The following is a 26,305-nucleotide window of genomic DNA, read 5'->3' as shown; positions in this document are numbered from 1 at the left end:
CTTTTACAGCCAGCAAAAGAAAATGAAGAGAAAATGGAAATTTAATTGTTCAAACGTTTGGGCAAATATCTAGATACCCAGATATCCAAAAGCAAAGTTTTAAACATTATTTATTGCAAGATCCCTTGACATCTCTCCCAAAGGGTAGTAGAAGCTGATATGTATGGACATATGGACCTTCTCCTGAAGCTATTTTGGTGTGAAAAAGTTTCAAAAGAATATCCATAGATCCTGAAGAATTCAATCTCAGTTATATAATAACAAACTTTTAAGCGCAGGGAAGATAAAAAAAAAAAATTGAGAATGGACACACACACAAAAAAAACCCAAAACAACACACAAGTAAAAGCTTCCAAATTCTAAAATGTTCTAGTTATAACACAATAGTCTGATCCCCACCAAGCAGTCTGTAATGGAATTATTGACTAAGTACCAGTGGGGTACCTAGGTATAGAATGTGTATGGTAATCATTTTGTAAAGTGGGAAGAAAGACTAATTGACCAAGTTTGTAAACAGAAAACTTACAATATTTGTTTACCACAAATAAGGGTTTTCTCTATCATTTCATTATGAAAAATTTCAAACACATAAAAAAGTTGAAGAAATTTTACAGTGTATACCTGTATACCCACCACTTAGAATCTACCATTAATATTGTATGCTTTATCAGATATCTATTATCCCTCTGTCTACTTTATCAACCCACCAATCTCAATTCATCTAATATTTGATGCATTTCAAAAATCAGGGTTTTTTTTTTTGTAGTCAGTAAACTTTTAAATAGAGGTTCTTTAAACATTTCATTGAATATATTTTAATATGGTAATTTTAAAATACATTGTTATTATTATTTTTTTAATTCACCTAAATATTTTCAGGATTCCACATTCCCTACAAATAAGGAAACTGAGGCAAAAGGTCATTTTGCTAGAGGCCAAAATGCCACTCGAAGCCATCTAAGAATTAAGTACTGCCAACACTGCCTGGGAGGGTGACGGGTGAAATGGGAAGGTTGATATTCCCACAGTGGGAATGTGGTCAAAGAAAGGTAGTGATTGTTTTCACAGGGCAGCTCGGGATTTAACAGGACTTAGTGTGGGAAGGGATTAGCAATTTTCACAGCTATTTAGAAAGAAAACGTGAAAGAACCCAGAATTAGGCAGGGCGGGGGCGGGGGGAGTTCCAGTAGAGCCTGTGGGGGGGGGGGGGATATTAAACCTGAAAAGGGGTGTACGTAGCCAGTTCTCTGGGTTCACCTGAGTCATAAAGGACCACAAGCAAAGGAGACTGTAAGTGGTAATGACATTCACAATACATCCCCTCCCGTACCCCCATCCCAATCTCCCACCAGCGGTAAGGGTACCAGTGCGGTGGAACAGTCTGGGGCTGACGCCTATTGTGCACTAACACATACATCCCCAGCTCCAGGTAGCGGGGTGTAGGTGACCTGGGGTTTCAAAGAAGCTTCGGAGCAAGGAGGCAGCTGCGCAGGGCAGGGGGAGCAGGAGAATCCCTGGATCACTACATCCTCCCCCCCCCCCCCCCGCCCCCCAACCGCGCGCTCCCGCACGCGCGCGCCACCCGCCGCCTCCCCGGCTCGGGCGCCCCCCTTTCACTTTCGCGTCTGCGTAGGTGCTGCCCCGGCGGGCGCGGGGGCGCGCGGGGGCGCGGGGGCGCGCGGCGCTCGGAGAGCCGCGGGGAAGGGGCCCGGGCGCGCGGCTCCTGCCTCTGGCAGCTCCGGGACCCGCGGCCGCGCGTCTCAGCGGCCGGCAGAGCTGGGGCCCGGGGCGGCCGCCGCTCCCCCTCTCCCCCTCCCCCAAAGCGCCCCCGCCGCCCAAACGCAGCGGGTCCTCGGCGCCCCCCCATGGTGGGGATGGGGCAGAGGCGCAGAGAGCCCCGGAGGAGGAGTACAGATGCTGCCTCCTCCCCGGGTGGGCAGCGAGGGAGCAGGAAAAGAAACTTTTCCCTCCCGCCCCGAAGAGTAGCCCGGCGTCCGCGCGGCCCCCCGCAGCTGGGAACTGCACCTGGGGCTGGGGCCTGAGGCAGGGCCAGACTTTGGGGGGGAGGGGAGCCTCGAGTGAGGGGCAGGGTGCTCCGTGCACTGGGGTTCCGTCTTTTTCCTGGCCTCCTCCCCACCTGAAGCCTGGGTGGGAGGGCGGCCCCTGGCACCCCTAGCCCGTCTCCCACCAGGCGGTGGCTGTGCGCTTTGCTACCTTCTCCAGCTGGGGAGGGCTTGACCCCCGGAGGGGGCCGCGGCGCCCAGAGCTCCCCTCACGACCTCCCCATCTCACACACACACACACTCTCACACACACACACACTCACACACACACACACACACACACACACTCACACACACACACACACACTCACACACTCTCTCACACACTCTCACAAACACACTCACATACACACACACTCGCGCACACACACACACACACACACTCACACACTCTCTCACACACTCTCACAAACACACTCACATACACACACACACACACACACTCACACACACACTCCGACGTCCAAGCTGTCACTGGCCACCCCGGGCCTGGGGAGGGGGCGCGGAGAGCCGCGCTTCGGGGCAGTGGACTCGGGATCACCCCGAGGAATTCCCAGGCTCCCAGGGCCGCTGTCAACGCCCGGGAGACCAGACGCCCCAGAGAGAGAGAGAGAGAGAGAGAGAGAGAGAGAGAGAGAGAGAGAGAGAGAGAGAGAGAGAGAGAGGCCCGCCCGAGGCCAGCCGCCGCTGCTGGGGGCGCGCGGGCGCCCGCGTCCCCCTCGGAGCCATTTGGCACCGGCGCCTCGCCTGCTCCTGCCGGGTGACAACACCACTGCTCTATCGCTCTACCCACCGTCCGAAGGGCGGCCGCCGGGATTACCATCCTCTCCATCGCTATTGCCGATCTGCCCATATTGGACTTGCTGGTGGCGGCGGCGGCGGCGGCGGCGGCGGCGGCGGCGGGAGTCTCGCTGCCACCCCCCCTCCCTCCACCCGCGTCCCAGCCTCCCTACCATGTCCTAGAAAAGGTGAGTGCAGCGAGTCACTGCACTGACAGCGGCGGGAGGGGACCCGGCCAGCTCAGGGGCGACCCTGGTGAAGGCTGGGTCCACGCAGAGGTGGGCTGCGGGCAGGAGACTGGGTGCCCGCCTGGCCGCCTCTGGGCAGGGTTGCTGGGCGCGGGCAAAGCGAGCGATCGCAGGGGCTGTCGTCTCTGCACCGTCCTAACCTAGATTTTGCAAGAAGCTGAGATCCAGGGCAAAATGGGCTCTCCCCGTAAAGGAGGGGAAAAAAAAAAACTTAGTAAAACAGGCACGGCCATTCCTTTAATAATGAATAATTTGGCAGCGCAGGCTGAGCGGCCGCCGCCGCTTCCCCGTGTGCCCGGGCGCCGGTTCCTCCGGGACTCCCCTCGCTCCCGCTGCCCCCCGCGCTCCGCCCGAGCGCGATCGGCGCCCCGAGCTGCCGGGCTGGGAGGGCGCGGGTGACAGCGGGCCCCTCGGGAGAGTGGGGACACTCGGCGGGGACTCCCGGCAGCTGGGACGCAGGGGGTCGCTCTGCGCAGGGGGATGCCGGACATCTGAGTGGGCTTCGGGACCAGCCCTCCCGCGCGGTCCCTGTCGCCTCCGCTAGCAGGGAGTTTTCCCTGCCTGGAATGGCTGGAAGTTCGAGTCTTCTTGCTTCCAGGGTCTGAAATCTCGAAGCTTCACTAACCGTCAGGCGGAGAGGGGCCTTTGGGCGCAGGGCGAGCGCCTTCCCCACGACTTAGGCGGGCGCGGGGCGAGGGTGAGGCGGGAGGCTGGGCAGCTGCTGGCGCCCGGCTGCGGGCTGCAGGCGGGCAGGTCGCCGAGGGCCCGGGTACCAGATTTAGGGGTGTGCGTCACTGGCGCTGATTGGGAGCCAGCGGGGAGCCTAAAACCGAGCCTTGTCTGCCGACTCTCCAAGTCCTGCTTAGATATCGAAGTTAAGAAGCCCAGAGTTTGAGTGGGCGGGAGGAGAGTTGAGGTAGGGGCGGGCGGGCGGTTGGAGGGAATATTGGAAATGTCTTCTTGCAGATGCTGTGTATCCTTCGAAAATAGTTGGGCTCCTTCCCCCTGTTCTGTATGTCCCCCCCCCCCCAATTATCTGCACCACTCCCACCCATTCTAAAGAAGTGACTGTCCTCCATGGAAGGCTTTCCTTCCTAATGGAACTAGTGGAAAAATCCAACACTGAGTAGTAAGTACAGTTACAGAATTATAAGGAGAGAGCGCAGCAGCTCTTGACCCTGGTACTTTTTTTTTTTTTTTTTTGGTTGGGGATGGGGGGGGTGAGGAAGTGGGTGGGAGGCTGTGTTTAAAAGGCTCGGCTACGCTGAAAGCACCCACTTTTCCTGCACGGTTTAAAACAAGGAAATTCAAATCAAGTGGGAACGTGATCCTCCTCTTGCAGGCTGGCAGCAGCCGCTGCGGCTGCTCTGCTGAGAGGTAACTGGGGAGACCCAGGAGAGGGGCGTGGAGAGGACCGCGGGGGTCGGTGCAGCCCCCGCGGGAGGGAGCCCTGCCCTGCGCGCGGCCGCGGAGGGCGGCGTCCGGGCCGGGGCTGCCGGTCACCTGGCGCCGCAGGTGGAGAGCGCGAGGGGGTTGCACCTGGACTGGCTCTCGGAAAAGCCGACTTTTACGCGTCACCACCACACTTTGCACGTCTTTTCGGAGAGCTCAGCGTCGGCAGGAGAGCCAGATGGCAAGGGGAGGCTGAGCGCGGGGAGGGGGGAAGGGTGTCAGCGTGCGGAGGAGGGACCTCCTGCCCGGTGTCGTAGCCGCCGCTCCGCACCCCAAAAAGCCCGCCGCAGCTGCGGCTTTAAGGGAGCTGCCAGTCCAGGCTGTGTCGCAGCAACTTTGTATCAGTCCTGTCGTCCTCCCGGTGACTGACAGCCGCGACTGCCCAATGAGAAGCCACCCTCGCCCAGGCAGCGTGGAGCTCTGCTTCCCCCTGGGCCAATCGCTCAGGAGGGGGGCGGGATATCAACCTGAACTTTATCTGGACATGTGACCCGCATTTAAAAGGAGCTGGAGCCGACCCACTCCCCCCCCCCTCCGGGCTTCGACCCGCCCTCTCTCTCCTCTCTCCCTCCCCATTTTTGCCCGCCCCAAGCCCCGCTCCTACCCCGGGCCCCGCTGCCGGGTCCTCTCCGCCTCTCCGCGCCCGGGGTGTCATTGGACGGGGGAGACGCGAGCCAACTTCAGGCTGCGGGAGGAAGCCCGTGCAGCCGTCACCTGGGTGCAGGAGCCTCGCTGCCTCCCCGGGCGCTCCCGCTACAGGGGAGCGGCAGCCCGCTGGCCTGGATGTGGTTGGATTTGGGGGGGCTCCGCAGCTGGAGTGTCGTAGCGTTGGCGAAAGCTGCAACAGGTAGACGCGGAGACGGACCCCGGCCGAGGCAGGTGTGTGTGGGGGTGCGCGGCGGGGCTGCCGCTCGCCGGCCCGGGCGTGCGGCCGCGGCGCGGGAGCGTGCACTTTGCCGGGAGAAGTGGCTGCGTAATTCGGAGGCACAAGCCGGTCTGGGGCTGTATGCTTGTTGTTTTGTTTTGGTTTTCCACTTTTTTTTTTTCCTCCCCCCCCGCTTTGGCCGCCAGAGGACTATTTTGGGAAAGTTTGGCCACTTTGGAGAAATGCCCTCTAACGAGCGGCTTTCAGCCGCTTTTGGCAGTGGGAGGTCTATCATCACCCTTCTCTTTTTTCCCCAGGATGAATTTCGGGTCCTTCGCCTTGTACACTTTTTTCTTTTAAAGGACCTTTTGAATAATAATGTCTCTCCTCTATCCATTGCAGAAACACCCAAATCATAGCTGGAGGGGTAGCTTATTAAGGGCAGCTGAAGGAGATAAGGATCCTAATAGATCTCCTGCGTGAGGGAGGCTCTGGAAATCCGTGAATTCCCCATTCCTTGGCATTCATGAAACTCTTGAGAGAGCTGTTCTTTCCATGGCATCAGTTGGCATTCTAAAGGCAGGGGGTAAGGGATGAAGCTGCTTTGGGTGGCACCCATACCCTTCTACTGGATTTAGGTGCATGGCTTTTCCTACTGAATTTTTAAAAATCAGGTTTAAACCGTAATGGTTTATGGCACCCTCGCTTTTAACTGTTATTTCATAGGAGTTAGGAAAACTTTTACTTGATAGCAGGCAAATTTAGGAACGTGCTGAATCCCCAATGCACCATCTCCATTTCTCCAGGTGCTGTTATTGATGATATGTACATTATAATGATGACAGCCTTCTCCATCTGCGAAGTTCTGCTGCGAAGTTTTAATTTTATGTTTGACTTCATGGCATGCTCTCATGGAAATGGCCTAGGAGAGAAGTTTTTTTTTTTTTTTTTTTTTTTAAATCTAAAGGGGAGCTTTTTCCTTTAAGGGAGAAGTAGTAGTTTTGTTTGGGGATTTTGGAAAGATCAGGTGGCTCAGTGAATTAGGCAAGTGAATAGAAATCAGGTGTGCGCGGTTCTAACTGGTTCTCCTGCTCTCTTAGGTGACCTTGGGCAGGTTTCTATCATTTACCTCATCTGTAAAGGAGGGGGGCATAATCATGGTTCTGTAGTGGGGATGACAGAGAAATAGTTACATACAACAAACTGACAACTATGCAACCAGTGAAAACTGAAATTCTTAAGAGTCTGGTCTTTTAGATGCCATGTTATAGTGAAATAACTATAGAACATGATGCATTTAAAATGGAGCTATTGGGGAATATTAAAAGTGAAAATGTTTTCAGATAAAATAAACATTTGCAGGAGTCTTTGTTAATATTTCTGAAAAAAAAACTACTTCCTTATGGAAAGGGACAATTTAATACAGGGTATAAGACGTAAAATTTTACAGTCAGATTTTTTCCTTTGCAAAAATGATATTTAAGAGCATACATATGGCTTAAGGTAGAACTTCTAGCAGAGCTTGCCCTTACCTTTCTTATGTGAAATTTCCATTATGTTTTGTGGAGAAGCCATTTGCATGAAAATTAAAGGGTTCTAATTTTTTTTTTTTTTTTTTTTTTTTACTTTGTCCAGAAAAGGTCTCTGTTGTAATCCTCATTGTAAGGGAGACAAATTTCATTTTATATAAGCTAGGTTTCTATACCAGTATCCTATAGGCTAGTAATAAAAAACTGACCCTTTACCCTGTGGCTGGTAAGTTCTATGAGAATCATATTCACCAACTAGTATTTTTAGTATTCACTAGTAAGTTGCAGTTGACCGAAATTCTCTTGAAACCATCATGGTCATTATGCCAATTCCAAAAGGACAACAACTTGGGTTTCCTGGACAACATAGGAAATAAATTTCTCTAACCGGATACATTTCTTTACAGAGGAGTTGAGTTAAAATAATAGGGAGAACTCAGAGTAAAATATTTCAATAAAACTATTTTTTGAAAAACATCTGATCTTTAAAAGTCTTTCCAGCGGAAGCCACGCATGCAGATGCTTGATGTCCTCTGTTTTTCTGTTTGACTGTTGCCAACCTTTACTCTGTTTTTTTTTTTTTTTTTTTTTTTTTTTTTTTTTTTTTTTTTTTTTTTTTTTGTGGAGAGTTGCATTAGGTTGATAGATGAGAGTACCTGCAAAGCTAATTTGGATTTCAGCAAAGCCTGTTGCAAATTCTATAATGATAGCCCTGTCAATAACGTAGTGAAATGCAGGGATATCTTACGTTACTTTTAAGGTAGTTTAAGGATGGCTAACCAGGACTTGGAAAGTTGTGGTCAGCTGCGTGATGTTAGTTGATAAGGTGCTTGCCTTCAGTTTAAGATTGTCCTCTCCCACCATCTCCCATATAGATTCTCTTCACATCTTCACATAAATTCATAAACCTGAGCTGTGATTCCAACTTTCGGGCAAGTGATGAAAAAACGTTCCTTGGAATATCAGTAGGTGTTCTGTGCAGGAAGGGCGCAGTGGCCCCTAGGGAATGCTGGATTCCGAGGGAAACAGGTCTCTGCCCTGTGGAGCTGTCCGAGTGTTAGCATGCAGATTTCCACAGGGAACCTTTAAACAGGCAGTACGTGATCATCCTTCCCGAAAGAGACTTTAAACTGTGGAATTCTGTAGAGGGATTTGCATGGAGATTTCCCTTCAGATGCAGGGAAGATAGGCCTGTTTCCCGGGACCTGGGGAGAGGAAGAGGCTGTCCTGTGGCAGTGGGAAGGGGTGGGTCGGTGCAGGCCTGTAGGAAAGGTGCTTAGGCAAGGGTGAGTTCCAGGCGTCTGTGCAGAGGGTGGTGCAGTTTGCTGGACAGAGGCCATGGGTGTAGGGACTGGGTTGAGGGGTGAGTGGTGATACACAGAAGGTGCTCAGTTTTGAACACGAATAGACAGCCTTGTTACTTGTGGTGTTGAATGAATTTGGAGCCAAAACATCTATATCTTAGATGTACATCCCTTCAAGTTTGGTATGGGGAGGGCAGAATTTTCTCAGGTAGAAGTTGGAAAAGCACATAATGTTTACTGGTCTTTTTCAACCTATGACTATGACTAAATGGTTTTTTAGAAAAGGAGAAAATGCCAGTGGTAGCCATTTCTATCCCATTATACTGGGTAGTTGTTGTGAGGTGTGGTTTTTCTCAACGTTTGCTTGGCTTTTATTCTTACTAATTTATTTTTTATTTATTTTTTATTTTATTTTTTTATTTTTTTGCCAGAGTTACCAGATAACCACCTCAGCCTCTGTAGTTTACTTATTTTCCAAGGTTCTGTGATTAGGAATTTATAGAATAATGCTCCTTAAGTAAAAGGAGGCTACATAATAGATAGGTTTTAATTTATGGTCATAAATTAGTGAGTATTGATTATAATGGTTCACTTTTTTTTTTTTTTTTTTTTCACTATGCTATTAGCTTGGGATGCAGTGGTGAAATTTATAAATCTCCTGCCTTCTGGGACCTTACATTCTCCTGTAGAATACAGAAAAGTTAGAGGTAGTTATAATATGCATACAATTTGGGCATTAAATGTCATTGCAGAGCCTTCTCATAGCTATTGCCAATTTATTTGGTAGAGTCATCATCATTTTTGCATATCAGTTATAATACCAGTTCTGTAACACAAGGACTTCCTAGCCTCTCTTTAATGAGAGGAAGGTAGGAAGGATGAAGATGTGAGTGGCGAAGCGGGAGGAAGGATGAGAGGCCGAAAGCCATGTTTGTGCCCAGATCTGCAGAAACAGCACGTTTAAGATCAGGAACTTAATTTGGGTCATAGTTTGTTTACACAACCAAAAGGATTTGAAAAATGAATGCATAATAATTTTAGGAGGTTTATATAGTGCAGTGTGCAAATGAAAGTTTTACTCATAATAAGTTAGTTTTCTTTATTGTGGTAGTTCTCAGTGGTGAGTGTGGGAGGTATTCTCTCCCTCCCTCCATTCTGGGAACATTTGGCAATGTCCAGACATTTTTGGGACTGCTACTGGCATCTAGTGGGAAAGGGTCAAGGATATGATAAACATCTTATAGTGCATGGGGCAGACCTCCACAACAAAGAATTATCAGGCCCAAAAGATCAGCGGTGCCAAGTTGAGATAACCTTATGGAGGGAGGGACGTGGGATCAAATTCCAGTTCTGCCACTTAGCTGTGTGCCCCATGCCTCGGTTTCCCCACTTGTATCATTTGGGTAATACTTTTACCAATCTTAAAGGATTGTTTATATTAATAAGGGTAAATGAGTTAATGTTTGTGAAGGGCTTATAATATCGCATTGAATTATATGGTGCATAAGAATTATATACATATAGCCTATTACAATAATTATGTCAGTGAAACATAGAGAGAGCCAATGGATGTGATTGTATATCTACAGTAATCCTCTGGGCTCTCTGAGGATGGAGATGGTGCCTGTTTTCTTTATCACTATAGAGTCAGTGACCGGCTGTAGGCCCAGGATGTAGCACACCCTGGGTGTTTGTTGAATGGATGACCACGTAAGTTGTCAGGACCCACCTTGAACTTCTTCCATTTAGAGTGGAGACTGAAACTGTCTGTCTGCCAGGAATCTCTGTAGCAAGAGGAACACCATTAGGTCAGGGTGCCCATCACAGTCCTCACCAGGACTGAAATGCAGAGAAGAGCTCTGCCATTCCCGACATAGCCTCTCTGAGCTTTGGCCCATCTTAATTAATTAATTAATCCGGATAGATGAATCTTTACTTTTTAGACTTGACATTCATTTATCTTGATCACAATCAATCTTACTGTTTTTTTTTTTTTTTCTCCTGTGCTAATTTACTCCATAACTTTATATTGGGAAATGTTAGCATTGATTACCTTTTTCTTATTATTTTTAATAAAGCCATGTTTTAGATATGGAAAGTATCTTCCATATACCCCAAAGATTCAAAAGGCTTTGGAGTTAGAATATTTCGTTTTAAACCTGCCTTTGTCACTTACCTCTTTGACCTTGGGCAAGCCACCTACCTCACTGAGTCCTCAAAGTTTCCTCTTTGTTTACCGCATGGTCCCCAGGATTACTTTAAATATTAAATAAGTTAACATTTGTAAATATTCTTTGTAAACTCTAGGGGCTGTATTATAGAAATGTGTTACTTTTATTGGATAAAAATAGTTTCTTATAATTGCTTCTTATAGTCTGGCTTCTGGACAAGTTATAGTCAGTGCTCTGTTGTATTAGCACCTAGACAGGTAACAATTTTAATACAAGTGTTTCTTATAATAAGTAGAATATGCACTTATAGCTTAGTACAGTGATTTTCAACCTTTTTCATCTCCTGGCACACATACTAATTACTAAAATTCTGTGGCACACCCAAAATCATGTTATATTTTTTTCTATCTGATAAAAATATATATATATAATTTTGATTCATTCACATTGGACAGCTGTTGTTGTGTTGGCTGTTGTCATATTTTTACTTGATGATCAAACAGAAAAAAGTCAGTGCCCCTGACAAAATAGTCAGGCATTGCATGTTTTAAAAAATCTTGCAGCACACCCGTTGAAAATTGCTGGCTTAGTAAGTGGAATTTAAGAATAATGTTAGAGTGATGTTATAAATGACTCTAATTCAATTTTTTTTTAATATAAATTTATTTGTTAGCTATGGAGACCAAAGGCTACCACAGTCTCCCCGAAGGTCTAGATATGGAAAGACGGTGGGGTCAAGTTTCTCAGGCCGTGGACCGTTCATCCCTGGGGCCTGCCGAGAGGACCGATGAGAGCAACTACATGGAGATTGTCAACGTAAGCTGTGTTTCCGGTGCTATTCCAAACAACAGTACTCAAGGAAGCAGCCACGAAAAACCTGAACTACTCCCCTGCCTTCAGCTAGACAGCAATCGGCCCGGGATTTTAACATCTGAAATTAAAACCGAGCTGGAATCTAAGGAACTTTCCGTGACTGTAGCCGAGTCCATGGGCCTCTACATGGATTCCATCAGAGATGCCGAGTACCCCTATGACCCGCAGAACCAGCAAGGAAGCGTGAGTCCGGCAAAGATCTACCAGAACGTTGAACAGCTGGTGAAATTTTACAAAGAAAACGGCCATTGTCCTTCCGCCGTGGGGATGAGCAGGCCCTTGCGGCCGCTCATGGCTGACTCCGGGAGCTCGGTGAATGGCGGGGTCATGCGCACGGTTGTCAAAAGCCCCCTCTTGTGTCACGAGAAGAGCTCGTCTGTTTGCAGCCCTCTGACCATGGCATCCTCAGCATGCAGCCCCGCTGGCCTCAGCTCCGTGTCCTCCACCTCGGCCAGCTTCGGCAACTTCACAGTGCACAGCCCCATCACCCAGGGGACCCCCCTCACCTGCTCCCCGAATATCGAGACCCGCGGCTCCAGGTCGCACAGCCCGGCGCATGCCAGCAACGTGGGCTCGCCCCTCTCCAGCCCATTAAGTAGCAGGAAATCCCCCGTGTCCAGCCCTCCGAGTCACTGCAGCGTGAAATCTCCTGTCTCCAGCCCCAACGTCCCTCTGCGATCTGCAGTGTCCAGCCCGGCCAACGTCCACAACTCCAGGTGCTCCGTGTCCAGCCCTTCCAACACCAATAACAGATCCACGCTCTCCAGCCCCACGGCTAGTACCGTGGGCTCCATCTGCAGCCCCGGGAGCAACGCCTTCAGCTACACGGCGTCGGGCACCCCCCTGGGACCCGGGACGGCCCGGGACGCCGTGTCCAGTCCGGACACACAAGAGAAAAGTGCTCACGAGGCCTCCTTCCCCAAGACGGAAGAAGTGGAGACTGCCACCTCCAACGGTGTGACCGGCCAGCTGCACATCGTCCCGTACATAAAGCCGGAGCCAGATGGGGTTTTCAGCAGCTCGTGTCTACGAGGACACAGCAAGACAACGCCCGCTTCCCCGTTCTCAGTACCAATCAAGCAGGAATCGGCCAAGCATTCGTGTTCGGGCACCTCTTTCAAAGGGAATCCATCCGTGAACCCGTTTCCCTTCATGGATAGCTCCTACTTTTCCTTTATGGATGACAAAGACTATTACTCTCTATCAGGAATCTTAGGGCCGCCCGTGCCCGGCTTCGACGGCGGCTGCGAAGGCAGCGGCTTCCCCGTGGGCATCAAGCAGGAGCCAGACGACGGGAGCTACTACCCCGAGGCCAGCATCCCGTCCTCCGCCATCGTCGGTGTGAATTCGGGTGGACAGTCCTTTCACTACAGGATTGGTGCTCAAGGTACCATCTCTCTCTCGCGAGCGGCCCGAGACCAGTCTTTCCAACACCTGAGCTCCTTTCCTCCTGTCAACACCTTAGTGGAGTCGTGGAAATCCCACAGTGACCTGGCCTCTCGGAGAAGCGACGGCTACCCGGTCCTAGAGTACATTCCAGAAAATGTATCCAAGTAAGTTGGCTTTTTTTTTCTTTCTTCCTGTTGAAAATCATGGCTTTGATAACATGGGAGAGGCTAGCATTTCATTTGCAGTTGACAAATGAAGCACGTTTCAGTTTACTGGTTTACTTATATTTTTAGGATGGTCATTTAGTGTCGTCATTCCCCCCCACCCCCACCCCCTGCTTGTTGGTAGAATGTTATTGCTTTTTAAAAATGGAGAAACAAAAAGTTCTTAAAACCTCTGAGAAAACAGATGTGTTGATTTTGAAGGAGTGTGGATAGGTGTTTGCCACGTTGCCTGTTGTCGGTCTTTGGAAAAAGTTTGTTTTCTGCTGCCTGTTACTAGGTTTACTTTAGCAAACTAGTGCCAGATATATATATATTTTTTTTTCTTTAGCTGTATACTGGTTCACTAAAATTGCTCTAAATTTGTTTCTTTGTGGTTTTAGACTTCTTTTCCGTCTGTCTTTTTTCTTTTTTTCTTTATTAATCACTTCATTGGCTGTGAAAAATGAAATTGAACCTCAAATCTGTTACCCTCGAGCTCCCCACTCTCCTTGTCCTTTTCTGGTTAGGTTAATTGTATGTAAGTTGTGGTTTTCAATATAAATAAACTATTTCCTTAACATTTGAGAGCTTTTAAAGACTCAGCACAGCTAAAATTACTAAGTGGACAGTCTTGCTTTCTTATATTGGAAGAGAACTATGTTACTGCAGTTTTGAATTGGTATATTTATAACTTAAGATCTGCAAGAAGACATACATAACTTGCTGTAAAACATCTCTTGGCTTTCCTCATTGCAGATAGCATACTGTATATATTTAGAAAAACAAAGAAGAGGTTGTAGATATGACGAAAGGGTGGTTCTAAGTTATATAATGAATGCTTGCATTGGACTTTGCTTCAGTACTATTTTTATTACACGGTTGTAATAAATGATTCCTTTATTGGACTTATAAAGAACAGATTTATTTGATATAGTTCGTTCCTTTGGCATCTAGGAATATATGGACATTTTCCTAAACAATTAATTTTGTGGGTAATATGACTAGGCCATAGGTTATATGTATATTCCTATGTCTCTGTCCTTCTATTTTGTTTTTGTTTTTCCAAACCAAGAGCAAAAAAACTTTAATTTGTGCATTCTTTTTCTCATCATTGTCTAAAACCTGACTCCTCTTGCTTTTATGGGAGCAGATATTCCATAAAAGATACATTCTTACATTTTAGTGCTGCCTCTCTCTCTCTTAAATTCAGATTTTAACAGGGCACAGTAGATAGCCTAGCTTTCATCAGAACCAAACTCAGCCCGTGTTCTGCTAGTGCTCTGATTTACTTAAGGAAATTTGGTGCATAATGTAGATACTTAGGTAAGCGATGTTACTTTCAGTGAGTTAGTCTGAGGGGATGCAGCCTGGTAGTTAAGAGCAGGGCTGCCCTGGGTGAAGCACCTCCCTTTCCCTCTCTGGGTTGTGGTTTTCGTATCTGAAAAAAGGAAATTAAATAGATTTAATTTATGAGAAGCCCTTTGAATATCACCTGGTTTGTAAGCATACCTTCTATACATTTTAGCTATCACTGGTAATTTGATTAAATCTAAGCTGTTTTCACATTCTTTCCTTTTTTTTTTTTTTTAGTTTTCTTTTTCTTCCTGATAATGGAATTCGACAAAATTTTTAAGGAGTATTATGTACATAGTTAAAGATTATTTATTGATAATTCTTATGAGTAAGTTCTACTCTGATTTAAAAATTTATGATTAGGCACTAGACATTGTCTACTGCATTTCTATTTATGCTTTTTTGTTGACTCATGAAGCACCTCCTGATTACCTAGCCTGAAACATATTACTGTGAATCAGTGACCTTGAACTTACCCTGCATTTGTGGGTGCTGGAGGTGTTATCTGGTGCCGGTTTGAGTATTCTAAAATTCTGTATGTGTTAGTGTAATCCAGTGGTCTGCAAATTCATTAGTCAACAGAGCCAAATATCAACCATACAACAATTTAAATTTTTTTTTGAGAGCCAAATTTTTTAAACTTCTTCTAATGCCTCTTCAAAATAGACTCGCCCAGGCCGTGGTATTTTGTGGAAGAGCCACACTCAAGGGGCCAAAGAGCTGCATATGGCTCGCAAGCTGCAGTTTGCCAACCACGGGTAAAGCCAGAGGGTATTCATTTACATATATGCTGGTATTGTGTGCTAGTTAATGTTTTCCAAAAATATTAATATCAAAGCTCTAATGTTATTTGAAGTCTCTTAGAGATGACTAGTTATAGTTTTTTTCCTGGTGAATATTATCCAAATCTATTTTTTTGATCATTCTTAGCATAAAGGCTCAAAGCTCAGAGGAAATTTAGGTCTTTTTCTAGAATTTAGTCTATGTTATAATATTTAATTTAACCTCGTCTAAGCTTCATTATTTTGTGCCTTTTGGACCAAAAATCCAATAGTTTTGCCCATTTCTTAATAGATAATGATGATGCCCCATGCTAGAGAATGTTGAATAAATTAATAAATTAAAGATTATAAAGGATCAAGGCAGTGTGGAACTGCTGTAGGTTTTATAGCGTTCTTTATCTTTTAGTTGAATTCTATTAAACTGTTTTCTAGTAGATCTCAAAATACAGTTTGAGGTTCCTGAGACCTCAGGAGTTTCATGAGGTCAGAAGTTATGCATTGGAAAAAGACCCATTGGAAATGGAAGATAGACCAATGAATTTTAATGGAATAGTGTAAGAAAAGTTCAGGGATATCCATGCTTTCAGATTCCACATTGCAACTCACTTTTAAGAAACTACTTACTGTCAATTTTCAATGTAGTGTCAAAGAATAATATCTGCACTAATCTGAAAAGACCATTAAAAAAGACCTTCTTTTTCCAACAACATATCTGTGTTGGACCAGAGTTTATTTATATATTTGTTCCAAATCATCACATCACCACATACAATGTATCTGTTAACATACAATGACTTATTTTCAAATGATTTAAAATAAACATTAGCTATAATTTCTAATCATGATAAATGAATATAATTTATAGGAACCAAAGCTCTTTGGTATCCTCAATATATTTTAGAAGAGGAAATGCGTCTTGAGTTCCAAAAGTTGAAAATCCCTGGTCTCTGCTGTTGTGTACACCCAGTGATAGTTAACAAAAAAGAAAGATATTACTTTATTTGTGTTCGCCTTATTGGCTGTTATGCCAAGGAAGGAGTGTCCTATTCAAATAAGAAAAATAATTCTAATCCAGATTAAATTTTCAAGCTGACAAAAAAAATGAGTAATGGCTGAGAAGTGTGTGTTGCACTTTGCAGGCTCTGGGCATTCTGTGAGAGTGGTGACAAAAGTCATCTGTCTGTTAATAATTTCCAGCAAATGGATGTCTGAGTGCCACACTGTAAAGTAAATTATGGCAAAAGCTGAATGTAAAGCTCACGGTGGACACTGGACCTCGCTGTGTCATGCAGATTGGCATTCCCCTGCCAGCTTGGACACTGCAAAACTAACCTTGAGTGAGTCATGAGATCTCCCAGCCTCAGTTTCTTTATTTTAAAGAGAATGACTTGAACTAGATGCTCTCTAAGGGTTTGCACCCTTAACACATTTGCTAATATAGTTTCAAATATGTTTTAATTACAAATCTAGCTCTGCAGTTTCCAGGGTATTCCAGATAGAAAAGTCATTTACCATTTAAAACTAAAAGCCAGTAGGCTTGACCTATCATTTTATTTTGAAAAGCAGGATTTAAAAAATCAGATCATCCTTTTTTTTTTGCAAAATTTGACACTTACTATGAATTTTTTATCCTTTTAATTTACACCATTCCTTTTGGAAACAGGTTTTTCTGTTGGCATAATATTGGGTGTTTATGGTGATGGGGTAGTCACTTTGATAGCATCATAACGCAGTGCTAACATAGACTTAGACTTTTGAATATAAAGTTCACTATTTCAAAGGGCATATTTCATTAGGTTTCAAGACAAGTAGTCAGGTATTTATCTTAATATATACTGCATTTTTTCATGATATAATGAAACAATTTAGTAAATAACCTACAATTATTGTTTATTTTCAAATGCCCCTAGTTTTTTATGAAATTCCCTTTCTATAATAAACCCAAACCTTCAGAATTTAAGAAGCTTGTTACAGAGATTGCCATGTCTCTTAGTAAACGTTCTAAGTCAGCCCTTGAGCTGTAACTATCTTTTTGTAATGAAAAGAATGAAAGGTTGATGGGTTTGGGGTGGAGGGAGAGATTGATTGATTATTGGTGCCTACTATAACAAATAAATCTATTAAGGATTACTTAGGTCATTTGGAAATGAAAAGATGGAATTGTCCTTTTCTTTTTATTTGTCTCATAATATTTTGATTCTGAAGTTGCTAGTATACCTAGAATTCCTCCAGGTTAGTATTCTAAATATTATTAGAAACGATCTTCAAATGAGACTTGCTTCTCCTGATGATTCATTTACTTTCATTCATCTGTGGTATTTCTGGTAAGAGTGGTGATACTTTTATTTAAAAACAACAGCAAACTTTAGTGTTTTTTAATCCATAAACCACTCTGTATAATGCGCTTTTATGCATTTTGCTTTTAACATCACAAGTATCCTAGGTTTATATGTTAGTATATCCACCTTTTGTGATCTAAACATTTTGAACTGTTTACATTGTACCTTAAAAAGTTGATAAAAGTCATGGTTTCAGTTAAACCAACTCAAAAGTATTCAACTTCAGGCAGATTTCATCCTGGTCACACACTGAAAGAGGACCTGGATATTTACTATTTATTGATTTGATGCCTTTTGCAATATCGAAGTCCTGGGTGTGTCTGACCTTTTCTATTTTTGTTATGTTTAGAGTAATAGCAGATGTCCTATTGATCACCGCGATTTAGGAGTAACACTTCACTTCCCCTAATGCTTTGATGACATTAATTTTTCCCCCCTGAAATAATACTACCCTTCCCCCAGGTTTTCAACTGTTGTTTTAAGTTCATATCACTCATCTACTGATAAAATTTCAGCTCTGTGGCTAAATAATGTATCATTTTATTTACTAAATTCAAATCAAGATGGAAATATTGGCTCTTGGGTTATGTTTAAATATAGCCATTAAATTGTATATTTTTGTGGACTACTTTCCAATATTTATTAATGAAAGTGCAGGAGATATAAGCATGTTAAATGAGTAATGTCTTCATCTTAAACTTTAGAATTTCTAGTTTTAAACTTGTCAAGCATAGACTTTATTTTCAGTTTTAAGAGTTTTATTTTATAAGGTAATGATGAAGCTAAAATATAATTGCATATAAGTAAACCTCTGGATTTATAATAAGTATTAATATGGCCAATATGTACTTAATTGATCTGTAAACCTCTGGATTTATGACAATTAGTGGTATGGCCAAGATCAAAGTTTTATGTGGAAAAGAGGTAGAAATTGCTTGTGCTTTATGCAAGAAATAGAAAACTCAAGTCTCAGAAAGGAAAGGTGACAAACAAAAGGTAATTTGAATATTTAAAAAGTTAATGCCTGAGAGTGTGAGATAATAACTGGGGGTGTGAATTCATAACCGTGGCTAAAACTTAGTTTATTAATGATGAATACTTCATAGGTATGAAACCTCACCTTATACAGGGTGGAGCAAAAGTGGGTTTACAGTTGTTCCTATGGGAAATAATATAATAATAAATAATAATACAAGAATAAACTCTTTGTTTTACATTCTCACAACTGTAAGCCTACTTTTGACCCACCCTGCATATTAGTTGTTGAAACAAATACAAAAGTTGCTACATAAACAGAATGACATGTGAGTAATAGGTGAAATCAACTTTGGGTATTCTGACAGGCAAAGATTATCTAGGCAAGTCTTAGAAAATGGGGCATGGGGAGCAATGGTGGTCAGACTTGGTGTTTATGCTTAGTCTGGAGCAATTTGCAGGATCTGGGGGTGGGCACTTCCTGGCGGAAGGAGTTACTTGAGCAGAACCCTGGAGATGGGCAGAAAACACTGTGTGGTCCAGCTGTGTTGTGTGGTTGGCTGTGATGGAGGAGGTAGGGGGAAGAAAGCCTGGAAGATGCCAGTTGGAATTAAAAGAGAGTGGAACATGAAAGTCACACTAAGAAATTTGTACTTGATTTGGTAGATAATGAGGAGCTATTGGAATGTTGGAACGGGAAGTGGCATGAGCACTTTGGAAAAACCTTAATTAGGCAGTGGTGGTGGTGGGATGGATGTGAGCAGAAAGAGCCTTGTTAAGAAGTTATGGCAACAGCCCAAGAGGCTAGGAACCTGCCTCTGGAGCAGGATGTTGGGGATAATGGAAAAAGGAGACAGACGTGAGACAGTACAGAAGAAGCCTTTGTAGGAGTGATTTTGTATTAAAAAACTTTAATAATCACACACAGAAAAGTTGCAAGTCTATTAAAAAGAAACAAGGACATTTCTCCCACATAATCACAATAAAAGCATCAAAGTCAAGAAATTAACGTCTCCTTCATAGTCACCATTCTGGTTGTGCCAGTTGTCCCAATGAAGTCTCTGCTAGCTGAAGGATCTAGTTCAGAATTGCAACTTGTGCTTACTTTTCATGTCTCTAGTGTCCTTCAGTCTGGGACAATTTCATGATTTGACATCACATTCAAAGATTAAAGGCTGGTTATTTCTAGGAAGTCCCTTCATTTGGGTTTGTGGCATGTTTCCTCATGAGTAAGTCCAGGTGATGCAGTTATGGCAGGCACGTTACAGAGTGATGCTGCGTTCTTCTCATTGCTTCCTGCTAGGTAATGAGCGGATTCCCTTTGCACCATTACCTGTCCTCTTGGATCACCCAATTCAGTTGCTGTCTGACAGCCTTCTCCACAGTGAAGTCCCTCTTTCCCTTTTGCAGTGAAGGAGATATTTGGGGAAGAGAGGTACTTTAAAACTGTATAAACATCACATTCTTCATCAAACTTGGTTGATTGATTTAATAACATGTCTGCATGGCATCGTTGTTTCTTATCTTTTTATAGGTTGGTTATAGTTAGTCACTGTCCTCATTTTTGATGTTCGCATTGTTCTGACTCAGCCAGTGGGAACCCATTCAGGCTGCTTTCTGTGTCCGTTGCCATGTTCCCATCCTTGCCCGAGCACTTTCTTGCGTGAGGCCCATCTTGTACATTTCCCAATCCAGTCCTACACTCAGCCATTTTTCCAGGGAGGCCCACCCACCCACCATCCTGCAGATGCTCTACTGTCTGTGATTGTGGTCCAACTCCGCATTCTGGGTCACAGGGCCACGCTTCCCCAAAGGATGCCCTTCGTACCCTACTCAGGCGCTGACTGTCCCTTACACTAGACCACTCAAACACACGAACGACGCTGCCTCTGCTCCAGTCTGCACTCTCCACATCTGGCATCAGAGCCACCCCTGGGCTTCATGCCCCACTGTGGGCCAGCACAGCTGGGTACCTCCCACTGTGGATATCCATTTTGCTGTGTCTTGCTTTAATGGCGTTAGGACTAAATTGTTGAGAAAGAAGAAGAGTTGGTATTTGAGTAGAAGCGGAGAGTGAAGTATATGGAAAATTAGTGGAAAACTCACATGTTATGAGCTTGCTTGTTATAGATAATGGCAAGCAATTAAGAGCTATGCAGAGATCAAGAAGAAGAGGCTTGGAGAAGTGAGGATTTCCCTTGGTTGCATGAGTTCTAAGTTCCAGGCTGTCTCTGATTGGAAGGATTCTCTGTGTCGGTAGGACTGTTGGTCTGGAGGCAGGAGAGGCCTCTTTTTAGGGAGTCAATGTGGGTACTGTGGCCCAGGCAGAGAATGTGTATAGTGACTGAAGTACAGTTCACAGTGCATTTTTCTAAGAATTTGGAAGATGAGCAATACATACTAATAGAGGAGTGAATTGTTTAACGATCAAGATAGTGCCCAGTCATGGATGCCACAGGGAAGAATAACTTCCAAATTAGAAGAGCTCTAATGCTCTAAGTCCAGCACTTCTGTGGGTACAGATACTGAGACGAGGACCCAGAGAGATTACTTGTCTTTTCCAGGGCTCCGCAAAGAAATTAATGACAGTCCTGAGAGTAAAATCCTTCCCTTTTGTCTATTATGTTAACCTTTCCTTCCAGGAAGAGATGGTGATTCCAAATCCGATGATAGGGCTGGAAGGACAAGGAGTGAGACAGAATCTTTGGTGACAGATGGGTGCTGACGATTTTCAAGAAGGAATTCTGTCCAGTGGTGGGAACAGGCATCAGACTGTGCTTGGCTAAGGAGCCAGTTAGCAATGAGGAGGTGAGACTTGGAGCTGTGGGTGCAGTGTTCACTCTTGGGAGGCGTGTATTTGGTGGTAAAGAGAAAGGGGCTGAGGGAAGAGGTGGCAGCACAGGGAAACAGCAGGATCTGAAACAGCACAGGGTTCTGTTGGACAGGGAAGATGTGAAGAGGGCAGTGTACCAATGCTGAAACTGACATTGAAAATGTCAGAGTGTGGGAAGATATTTGATGGGGACTGTGTCACGGGAAGGTGAGAATAGAAATGAGACTGCAGTTAGCCTCAGAGTTAGATATTTACTGCCTGATTGAGCCAATATGGGTAAGCAGTTAACGGCAGCTAGTGTCCAAGTATCAGATATGGAAGTCGAAGATCAGAAAGGACATATGTGATTTGCCTAAGACTATGTAGCTCATGTAAGTGAAGGAACAAATACTCAAGTTAGAGAAGAAATCTGAATGCCCTAAAGCTGTGGTTGGCAAACTCATTAGTCCACAGAGCCAAATATCAACAGAACACCGATTGAATTTCTTTTGAGAGCTGAATTTTTTAAACTCAAACTTCTAATGCCACTTCTTCAAAATAGACTCACCCAGACCATAGTATTTTGTGGAAGAGCCACACTCAGGGGGCCAAAGAGTCACATGTGTCTCGCGGGCCGTGGTTTGCTGACCACTGCCCTAAAGAAACAGCCACATGGACCCTTGAACAACATACATAGATTATGTGGCTGATAGAAAGCCCTCCGGCTGCTTCTCACTACAAGCAGCATCGACTAAAGTACCTGAGGGTCTGTAAAGCACTCACTCACCAGGCCCCTGCCCACCTTATTTGGAATCTGTTTCCTCCTGGCTCATTCCCCACACTGACCTTTCTATGGCTCAGGTGAACCATGCCCCCCTTTCTTCTGGGTGCCTCTGTACATACTGTTCCCCTTGCCAAGAAGTCTGCCTCCAGATTTAGGTTTCTTTTTAGTGATGAGCAATATTATATACCACAGTTTGCTCATCTCTTCTTCTGTTGATGGACATTTGTGTGTGTGTGTGTGTGTGTGTGTGTGTGTGTATGTGTGTGTGTGTGTGTGTGTGTGTGTGTGTGTGAGTTTTCAGTTTGGGCTATGACAAATAAAAGCTTTGTAAATATTCACATATAAACATCTGTATGGACAATGCTTTGTTTTTCTTCAGTAAATTCCTACAACTGGAATAGCTGGATCATATGATAGGTATAGGTTTAATTTTTAACAAACTGTCAAACTGTTCTCCAAAATATATCATTTTTTATTTCCACCAGCAGTCTGTGAGAGTTCTCTCTCCATATCCTTGCCAATACTTGAGATAATTGGTCTTTTTAATTTTAGACATTACAGTAGTTGTACAATGCTATCTCATTATGGTTTAAATAGACATTTTGGTAATGCCTAATTGATACTATTGTAAATATCTTTATGTTCTTACTTGCCATCCATATGTCTTCTTTTTATGTTTTTTAACTTCTGCCTTTTTTTTAGCCTTCTGCTTTTTGAAAAATACTTAATATTTAATATTTTACAGAGAGAAAACTAATAGACAATTTTCAAATTATTTAGTACCTACTATCATCTCAATGTGGGTTAAAAAACACACAAAATGTGAATGTGAAACCATGGAATGTGAAGCAATCCAAATGGCTCCCCTATATTTCCATCTTGAGGGGAGATGACTCACATGAGTATGAACAGCATTTTTTGTCATTATTCCCTAATTATGTGTTTGGACATGTGATGCAGTAAAAAACTGTTTCCAAAGATTAGGAAAGGAAGAGTTCTATGTGGGCTAGAATAGTCAAGGAGAGTTTCATGAAGGAGGTTAGGTCTCCACTGACATTTGAGGATCGGTGGTGTTTCGTCGGCAGTGGAGAGGTATTATAGGAATAAGTAATAACACAGGCCACGTGTCTGGACAGAGGACAAACCAAGTCAGGGTGGAGGGGTTTATCGGTAGTCGGGGAAAACTGCATTACAGAAATCTGTGAATGCTAATCAGTGTTTGGCTACCCCAAACAGCCTCTCATCCCCAGCCCTTCCCGAGCTGGAATCCTGCTAGATTCCATTGAGCTGAAAAGCTTCCTAGAAATGGAGAGGGTCTTTCAGCCTTCAACTGAAGTATTCTGTAGCTTGGGCAACCTCCCTGTCCTTCTCCAAATAAATGCTTTGTGTATGGCTTCCCCAACACACACACACACACACACACACACATATATTAACTATGTATTTTTAAAACCAAGGAATAACATAAAAGGCTAGAAAGGTCAGCCTGGTGAGGGAGATTGTAAATGGTGACCAACAAAAAAAAGGCAGCGGAGGGGCTATCATGGGTAATTCAGATGGGGAAGGTGAGGGCCAGAGTGGTTGGAGTGGTGGGCAAGGGGTAGATATTATAGACATTTTTAAGAAGTAAATACTAATTGAATTCTAGATTATCTGACCCAAAACCTGTTACTTTTCCACTATTCCACTAAGCCACGTGTGTTAACAGCCCACAAAAAGTAGATTGCCAAGGAGTCGGAGGGAAGAAAAATGCAGACTCATAGTTATAAGGAGAAAAATATAAGCATAATTATGATTCTACAAGAAGTGAGATCATTTTGTTATTTGGGTTAAGTTAAAGCCTGGTAATTTTGATACCAAAATAGAACATTTTATTAGACTTTGGAAAAAAATACCCCCTTAGGGAAATGGAAACAGGAAGAATCAAGTCCTGCTTTGACAAAGTTGGAAAGCAAACTGGTGAGAGATTATGGAAATAAATTATAGATAACGGCATACAGAATTCTGATATGCATCCCCAAAGAGAAGGGGATAGAATCTCGGCTTTTTTGGAAGCCCATTTATTATCTTCCAGTAAATGGTGTTCACTTCACCATGCTCTTCCCAAAAGCGGAATGGGGCTAATTTTCTTCCATCACATGTACAGTTTGTAGTTACCTAAAACGTACTTTTTCTGATAAGTTTAAGAAGGGATTCCAAGTGTAAAATTGGGAGTTTTGAGGTGTAATGGGAGCAGACATTCCTTAATTTACTCCATTTTGATTCTCACTGTGTTTTTTAAATGGAGATTATGTTCAGAGAGGTCTTCATTCTTAGAAACATGAAAATATGAGAGAAGAATTTATAGTCATACAATTCAAAGTGTTTTCTCCTTAATTTCTCCCTTATTTTCAGACACAGTTGAGGTTAAGTGTCATTGATGTATTCTTTTGGTACTTTTAGAAGCATTTTGAGTTTTCTATATGCGGTAGAAATACAATCATATTTTGGCCATGGACCCTGTATTCTGGCCTTGGTTTTCAGGTGAAAACAGCACTTTCCCCCTCTCTTGAGTACTGTGTTAAAAAAAAAAAAAAGAAATTGACAGATCCTTAGAGTAGGGCAAGGAAGAATTATAAACACAGCAACCTTTCATGAGGAAAATCTAAAGCTGATAGCTCTTATATTTGTATGATTTCTGAAACTTTTAGCTCCATGGTGGTTCTTCGATGTACATTAGCAGCTATCCCCCTGGTTTTGAGCTAATGTTCATTTTAAAAGCCAAAGCTGCTTTATAATAGAGTATACTCACATGAACTGTGCCATTTTTAAAGGGTGGATTTGTTACCAATACCATAGAATGTAAGAAGTAAAGAATGGAAATCTGTGGATATGGCCTAGCCTGAGTGATTTCATAACACTGATGAAATGTGCTTTAAAAAATTTAATTCTTGACAATACTACCCTAGTAGAAATAACCAAGTAGAGTATTATGAAGGTTTTAAGGATGGAAGACATTATAACAAGTTTTTTTAATTTTATTCTATTTTTTTTTAAAACAACAGTGTTTTACTTAATGGGGAAAATGATTAAGTTTTCATGAATATGTCAGAATCCATACACAGTTGGTCTCTTGTAACACGGTGAGCATGCTGCTCTGACTTATTCAAGGTCCTTAATCAATGAAGAATGATGAAAGTTTGTCAGACTATGATGTTTCCATTGCTTGGTTTTAAAAGAGGGGGTGTCCTTCCCTGGGCCTTGGTTCAAGAGAGGACAGAGATGCACTATCATAAGACAGAAAATATGGAGAGCTATAAGAGAAATGCACTGCTACCTATAAATAACTAAATGAAATACCTATTCTATTTACTCAACTCTCTGGAATCTATCACAAAAAACATTGTGCATTAAAACACTTAATCTGAAAAAGCTCTAGAGGTAGATGGTAGTGATAGTTCAACATCAGTGTGACTGCACTTAATGCCACTTAATTGTACACTCAAAAATGGTTAAAATAGTAAATATATATTTAATCACATTAAAAATAGCACTTAATCCTAATAAAAATGGGAGTGCCTTGCATTGATGAGACTTGGCACAAAATAAAATATACCCAGTTATGCTGAAAGTCCAGAGTGTGAGCCCTTCTAAGCAGAGACCATGGCATACTTAACTCTGGCACTTCAAATAAGTACAATTTCATATACACACTATGTTCAATACTGGCTCTTATTCAACGAGCATTCATTAAGCTCTTGATTCTGTCAAAGCACAATCCTGAATAAGTGGTCAAAGCAAGGATGAGAAATTTCTCATCATTTAGGATACCCAATCTAGATAAGAGCCAAGATCACATTGTTTTTCTGGATGTACCAAATAAAGTTTTGAGAACATGGGAAGGGAATATTTAGAAATTAATTATTTCATTAATAAAATAACATGATGGCCATAAGTGAATTGAGTGTGATTAGTCAGAACTCCTGGTTTGTAAACAGCACAGAAAACCACATCTTAACGGCTTAAACAAAATAGAATCTCTTGGCTAACAAAGTGGAAGAAGTTCAAGGGGTAAACCTCAGGCTTGGCTAGATTCTAGGTTTCAAATGATAGAGTCATACATTTCTTTGTCTCTGTCTATTGGAGCTTTTCTCTTTCTGTTCAACTTTGGTTCCTGGAGCTATAGCCAGTATTACTTTGGGTTTGCATTTTCATTAGTTATTGATCCCCAAGAAAGAAACATAGCTTCTTCATAGACTCTGATTGGTCTGACTTGGGTCTCTTGTTCACTTGCGTGGAGATGATGCATGTGTGTACATGTATGCATGTGGGGTGAGGGCTGTTTGGCCTCAACCAACCCTGTAAACTAAGAACACATTGTACTCATAGTTTCAAAAACTGATC

At 43.5% G+C, this 26,305-nt stretch overlaps 1 protein-coding gene across 5 annotated transcripts in view; it reads left to right on the top strand.

Moving 5' to 3' along the window:
• Positions 1-2,540: 2,540 nt before the first annotated feature.
• Positions 2,541-26,305, top strand: part of NR3C2 (nuclear receptor subfamily 3 group C member 2) — a 285,459-nt gene continuing 261,694 nt past the window's right edge. For 3 of the 5 annotated variants that reach the window (XM_084884901.1, XM_084884900.1, XM_084884897.1), the window contains exons 1-2: positions 5,097-5,422; positions 11,086-12,838. In XM_084884901.1, coding sequence (XP_084741027.1) covers positions 11,088-12,838 — 1,751 coding nt within the window. In that variant the 5' untranslated portion in view covers positions 5,097-5,422; positions 11,086-11,087. Of the gene's footprint in view, positions 3,032-4,392; positions 4,469-5,096; positions 5,423-11,085; positions 12,839-26,305 lie in introns of those variants that run through there. The other 2 variants (XM_084884898.1, XM_084884899.1) reach the window with 2 other exon arrangements.

The sequence above is a fragment of the Pipistrellus hanaki genome (assembly GCF_964339955.1).
Source record: "Pipistrellus hanaki genome assembly, chromosome: 5".
Lineage (NCBI taxonomy): Eukaryota > Metazoa > Chordata > Mammalia > Chiroptera > Vespertilionidae > Pipistrellus > Pipistrellus hanaki.
This window is presented reverse-complemented; position numbering and strand designations above follow the sequence as displayed.